This window comes from Vigna radiata, chromosome 2 (genome assembly GCF_000741045.1).
Source record: "Vigna radiata var. radiata cultivar VC1973A chromosome 2, Vradiata_ver6, whole genome shotgun sequence".
Classification (NCBI taxonomy): Eukaryota; Viridiplantae; Streptophyta; class Magnoliopsida; order Fabales; family Fabaceae; genus Vigna; species Vigna radiata.
The window spans coordinates 23,429,879-23,436,069 of NC_028352.1; the positions used below are offsets into that span (position 1 = coordinate 23,429,879).

Here is a 6,191-nt window from a genome sequence, read left to right on the forward strand (position 1 = left end):
GTTCAAATTGCATTACTAATAAATATTAATAATACATTTGTTTCATCAAAATGTAATACATGAACTGTATATATTGCAAGAGTTCTTTTTCGCCTCACATTATGAGGATCACAAACATAGTTCTCCCTAATGTCTTGAAGTTCCTCCTGCAAACAAATAATTGCACACAAAATGAATCATATGACCAAGTTCAAATAAAAATTGTATACGTACCTAAAAAATGATGAAATGAAGGAACATACCCCAAAAATTGGTCTGTTGTATAACCATAAGGTTCAATTATGTTAACTGTATTATGTTTGAATAATGCTCCGCTGTGGTTGAAATTTTCAGACATATTAAATAACTTTGTTGGTAAGTATTCCTGTTTTAATACGCATTTCTTTCGGATATCTCTACCTTTTGTGGCTTATGTTTTTAGCATTTTTATTGTATATAAAGCTGTTATTCTAATTATCCTAAACTCTAGTTTATATTTCAAAAAGAGAATTAATTATTGCTTAAGCCTAATGGAAATAAAGTCGACTATTCTGGGCAAGTGACTATTCTGCAATCTTCTTTCTCATATGGACTATTCTGCAATTTTCTTTCTCAAAAGGGAAACGCGTAAATGAGTCCAACACAGGACAACCTTACCTATAATGTTCGAAGAGGGCTACTTTGAACAATGCTTCTGGGCAAGTGACTAGACTAGTAATTAATCAACACAATATCACATACTTGAACAATGTTTCTCAAATGTGTAGGGTTCAACCATTCCAAGCACACAAGTTCATCTTAGAGAAAGCAGCCAACAATAATAGAAGATATGATCAACCAATTATGTCTCCCCAATCTTAGACAATCAACCAACAATTTCGACGATAGACACACAATGGACTATCTCAGTAATCCAAACTTAGCATTCAGCAAGCCATTACAACCAAGGTTCGAAAGTATCCTAAGGTTCGAAATTGTCCCATATATAAAAAAAAAATCGAAAATACACCTACCTCGCCAAGGTAAGGTTAGATGGCCACGGTGGCAGAGCCCAAAGGTCGTCGACGATGGAAACGGCACGACTGGCGCTGGAAGAGACGCGAAGAATGACCGGCGGCGCCGCCTCTTGGTGGACCTCCGGTGGTCGTTCAACGGCGAACGACGGTGGAGTGGTCAAGGGGGTTTGGTCGTTGATCAGTGACGGAGCTTTGATCGGTGGTGGAGCTTTGATCGGTGGCGGAGCTTTATCGGTGGTCGTTCATGGCGAACGGCGGCGACCGACGGTGTGCCAAGATCGCGGAGCTTTGATAGTTCGGAGGGAGGATTTCTCTCTCTAGGGTTTCTTTCAAATTCTGAAATTTGAAAATGAAATCTTAATTCAAAATGAAAGTCAGCTCTATCAGACACTGCTAATCCACGTCATTTAAAATTTTTTTTTATTCAAAATGCTGAACCAATGACACGCTGACACGCAGTGAGTGTCAAAAATTTGTCAAATCTCGTTTGTCAAAGTATCATTTTCCTTAATTTGGTGACCAAAATTTTGGGATACTTTTGCGGCAACACATGAAATAACAAATTTGGAAATGATTATATAATATGTAATGGGGATAATAAAAAATAATAATTAAAAGAATACAAATATAGAATTAATATATATATATATATATATATATATTTAATTTTATTTTTCTATCAATTATTTAATACTTCTTACATGTTAAAATAAACAAGTAACTCAGTTAATAAATGCTTAGTGGAAATTATTTTACTATATATCTGTGTTTAATAATCACTTGTAAGTTGAGTTGACTGTTTCTTACATTATAGATATTTTAAGAGTTTAAAGAAATCTACTAATAAATTGGAAATATCCATAGGCCAGTGTTTCTTTTTGATACTAAAAGCATATATAAAGAGCAGTGATATATGTTAACACTATTACGGAAAAAAAAAACATCTAAATTATAATTTAAAATAATAATATTTTAATTATATTTATTTTGTTTTTTATAATTTAATATTCTAATATTCATTATCATGTAGCAAGAAGGAATTGTGAATAGGCTATATTTCTTTAGAGGAGTGTGAAACTATTATTTTTCTTCATAGAACATGAAAACATGTAGATGGCAAAAGATGGCCTTCACGTATAGATGAGATTTATTGGCAACAAAGTGGATGGCACGTTGATATGCTTTGTTATTATCAATTCAATTAAAGTCCTCCCAGTAGTGCATTGCATTACCAATGAGCTATCAGCTATATATACATATATGTCTATCGATCAATTGGTAGTGAGCCTTAGCCTCTGAACTCTTCCTAGTCACTTCAGTTCAACCCTAAAAGGACTCGAAGGAAATGGCTGGCAGGCACTTCAGTTCCCTTTCTCTGTTGCTTCTTCTGGTGGCTTTCTCTTACACACAAGCCACTCCAGATGTTCCAAAAAAAGCAGAGAAGAAAATAGAAGTGGTGGTGGAAGCTACGGTCTATTGTCAGAGCTGTGATCACTTTGGAACATGGTCTTTGATAGGTGCCAAGCCCATCCCTTCAGCCAAAGTAAGTGTTACCTGCAAAAGTTACAATGGTCATGTGAGCTACTATAAGGTCTTTGAGACAGACAAAAATGGTTACCTTTATGCACCACTAGAAGGGTTCAAGATGCAGCATTATGTACTTGACCACCCCCTCCATGCTTGCTACGTGAAGCCTGTGTGGTCTCCTCTTGAAAGTTGCAGCCTTCTCTCCAATGTCAATTATGGTATGAATGGGGCACCTCTTCGTTATGAGAAGAAGAGATTGCACGGAAGCAAGTATGAGGCTGTCATTTATGCTGCTGGTCCCTTAGCTTTCCGTCCCTCTGAATGCTCACAGACTCACTACTAATGTCTCAAACAATTACCCTTAACCATGCATTCAGATTCCCTTGATAATGATTTTATTGTTTCCTATTATTTGTGTCTACATACTATTCAATATGGAGATGTTTTCTTTTTATATTTTTTTGTGTATTCCTTTCTAGTATTTTGCTGTATTAAACTAAATTGTAATGTTGCTGTGGTTATTTATTTTAATTCTTTGAAAAGGGAGAATTGTTTTTTACATTCCAAGCTTTGAGTTCCATAAGCATTGAAAGTATGCTAAAAGTTATAAAAATCAGTACAACAACTGAAACCTTTCTCTCAAATACTTCAAACAGAATCAAATTCTGCTTACATATTAGAAATCAGAGTTGACACTCAAAAATCACCTTATTACTAAAAATTCAGGGGCATGTTAAACATTTTGTTTATATCGTCCATGGCTTCCTTTGTGAGGAGAGTTGGCTCAAACAAATCACGTTCCTTGGACTTTCCAGGCAATTTTGGTGGTGGTGGAACTTGCTGTTCCAGATGGTCGTCGTCAGCAAGGATTGAAAACCCACCAAAGTCATTTCCCCTATTGCTCTGGGGTGCTTTCTCCTGTTTGGTGGTTCTTCTTTTCCTAACAAAATCTATTGGCTTCCCAAACATGTTATTTATATCGTCCATAGCTTCCTTCAAGTTGATGGTGGGGTCTACTAAACCATGGTGGCAAACATTTTCCACCTCTGGTTCATCCAAAATGGTGGAACCAACAAATTTGCAAACGACTGTATCCTCTCTGAACTTTGAATTACGACAGCTGTCAGCATCCATGTCACTAGATTTTTCGGAAGTGATATCCCTGGGGCGGAGAAAAACAAAGCCATATGATTGCGATGTCGATGAAGCAGAACCACCTTCAGACAAATTCGTATTACTGTCCTCAGAATGCTCTTCACCATCAATGTATATCTGGAGCGGTTCTTGGTGAGGTTGGCTGGCTTCGGTCCTTTTCTGAAGTGATAAAGAAGCGGATGGTTTGATTCCATGATCCAAGTTTTCATCAACAAAAACCTCAAACTCGTTCTTTGTACTACGATTTTCTTTTGAATGGTTTTTATGAGATTTCCTGCCTGATGGAACAATCTCCAATGGCTCCCGGAACATGCTGTTGATGGCATTCATGGCCTCCTTCATATTTATTGTAGGATCCACTAATCCATGATGGCATGCATCTTCAGCTTCAGACTTTCCAACCATGGCAGTGTCAACAAATTTTACTACAACTGTATCATCACCACGAAATTTTTTGCTCTCATCCTTCTTAGTCTTTAAGTTTTTATCACTAGCTACAGCTTTAGCTGCATAACTCTGAATTTCGGGCCCCTTCTGCACACCCTCAAGGCAACATGATCCATTGCTTTTGCTTCCCTCTGTCTTCTTGTCATCAGAACTCTTTAAAGACAGAGGCTTCCTGGCAGTTTTTGCTTCCTGGTGCTGCAGGAGATCCTGCTAAGTTAGCTAACTGAATGCCATTAACAAAAACAACAAAATTCCTAAAACAACACAGATAAGATCACATGAATCTAAAAGGATGTCACTACCTGGATTCTCCTATTATTTTTTCGCTGCTCCATGCGTTGAAGAAATTGTTCATATGATTTCTGCAATTTATCTAGAGGCTCTGCAAGGCTATTCAGAAAAGGCATCGTCTCAAAATTTCTTCGATAGAGGGGCATATTATTCTAATACCAATTAAAGTACTAAGTAGTAATTTGCTGAACTAATAACTAATTTGAAATTATGAGAAGGAAAAATTCATTATGTATGCACCAAGTTTCATGCATAATCTAACGGGAACTTCATGTGAATTTTCTGTGCCAATCTCTCCAAAGCACAGAACATTACAATAAAATTGAATACGAAACCTGATCTAGTCAAAGGTTAGAATGTTAAGCTAAATGGTTAAAAATAGTTAGTGTCGCATCTCAATCGTATCTGCAGAGGAAAGATTATAAAGTAGGGATGTGTATTGGCACTTGGCAACAATCGAGGAACCATGTCAACTCGTTGCACGCTAAGTTTTATCCCCACTCATCTACTCAACACAACGATCAAAACAATTACACTGCACAACTTACTTCTTCACTCCCACATGGTACATTCTCTCTGCTTCATCGTACTTCTTGCACTTTTCGTAGTAAAGAGCATACGCTAGGTAGAATTCACTACGTTTTGTCCCAATGCGATTAACCTCCATGGTACTCAAAAGTGTTTTTGGATCACTCACAAAATCCATCTATATGGGAGAAAATCATTAACCATGTCATTATCCCTTTGTTTGAACTTAATACATATTTTTAAATGTCGAAAAATCAAATAACAATGTAAAAAGTAAAACTTTAGGCTTCATTTTCCAAACCCATTTCCGCAAAAAAGGAATGGGGAGGATGTGGTGATTGGGGTACCAGATGGAGCCACACTCGAATATAGCGCATGTCGTTTCTGTAACGTCGATCGAGCTCGAAGGTGTGAGCGCATTTCTGCAAGAACGCCGGTAGTTTTTCCTTTAGGATTTTTGGAGGAAGAGTGTCTTTTATCTTTCGGATCGCGCTGCGAGTAACGTTGGGAATGAATGAGTAAACAGGAAACTGAATTGGAAAACAGAGAAAGAGAATGGGAATTGACGAATACCGAAGCCATGGGAGAAGAGGGTCTTTGTCGGTGTATGAATGGATGTCTGAGATTAAGGAAGATAAGAGTTCGTCCACGTTTTCCATTTCGAAATAGAATCTGCAGCGGCGGTAGCGGTGGTTGTCGTGAACTGGTGGTGGTCCTCGTTTGAATTTGAGACTGAGCGGCAATGAAATGCTCGAGATGAACTTTATTTGTTTGAGTGTAGGTGTGCCGGACCAATTCAGGCTCTAAAGTAATTGGGCCCAAGTTCTTAAAAGATCACCAATTTTGGGCTATAGCTTTCGTCCAGCATCGCATATATTTATGTGTTTCTTCCTACACCTCGAAACCTTCATCCTGCACCTCTAAAAATTCCACTTTTGACCTTCTCTGACAACTAATCCTGCACCTCTAACTTTTTCAAAAAATTTCATTTTTAACTCTAATAAATATCTTTTCATATTTTTTCTCTTTCTTATTAAAAATCTACACCACTTTAATAATAATTTAATCTAATTTAAAATTCAAATATTATTTAATACAATTTTATATTTTAATAATTATTAAAGTATGATTTATATTATAATAATAATTATATTAAATAATTAAAATAAAAATAAAAATAGTAAAAGTAAAAAATAAAATAATAATAATCAATTTGATTTACTATATTAAAATATATTAAATTATATT

At 36.3% G+C, this 6,191-nt stretch overlaps 2 protein-coding genes across 2 annotated transcripts; one reads left to right on the forward strand and one right to left on the reverse strand.

The window, feature by feature from the left end:
• The first annotated feature begins 2,132 nt into the window (after positions 1–2,132).
• Positions 2,133–2,894, forward strand: LOC106755580 (non-classical arabinogalactan protein 30). Its single transcript, XM_014637757.2, has one exon. The coding sequence runs from the start codon at positions 2,341–2,343 to the stop codon at positions 2,863–2,865; it is 525 nt and encodes a 174-aa protein (XP_014493243.1). The 5' UTR covers positions 2,133–2,340; the 3' UTR covers positions 2,866–2,894.
• A 311-nt stretch (positions 2,895–3,205) lies between these two features.
• LOC106755579 (probable inactive serine/threonine-protein kinase bub1) lies at positions 3,206–5,726 on the reverse strand. Its single transcript, XM_014637755.2, has 5 exons — positions 5,517–5,726; positions 5,291–5,435; positions 4,964–5,121; positions 4,427–4,514; positions 3,206–4,319 (listed from the first exon to the last, which is right to left on the reverse strand). Exons 1-5 carry the CDS (start codon positions 5,600–5,602, stop codon positions 3,237–3,239), a joined length of 1,560 nt encoding a protein of 519 aa, XP_014493241.1. The 5' UTR covers positions 5,603–5,726; the 3' UTR covers positions 3,206–3,236.
• Positions 5,727–6,191: the final 465 nt, after the last annotated feature.

Excerpts from the sequence above, each read along its gene's own strand:
- LOC106755579 (XM_014637755.2), bottom strand. The coding sequence starts at position 5,602 with ATGGAAAACGTGGACGAACTCTTATCTTCCTTAATCTCAGACATCCAT. Across the intron at positions 5,122-5,290 it reads TTCGAGTGTGGCTCCATCTG|ATGGATTTTGTGAGTGATCC; the intron begins GTACCCCAATCA and ends TCTCCCATATAG. Across the intron at positions 4,320-4,426 it reads AAAATAATAGGAGAATCCAG|CACCAGGAAGCAAAAACTGC; the intron begins GTAGTGACATCC and ends GATCTCCTGCAG.
- LOC106755580 (XM_014637757.2), top strand. The coding sequence starts at position 2,341 with ATGGCTGGCAGGCACTTCAGTTCCCTTTCTCTGTTGCTTCTTCTGGTG.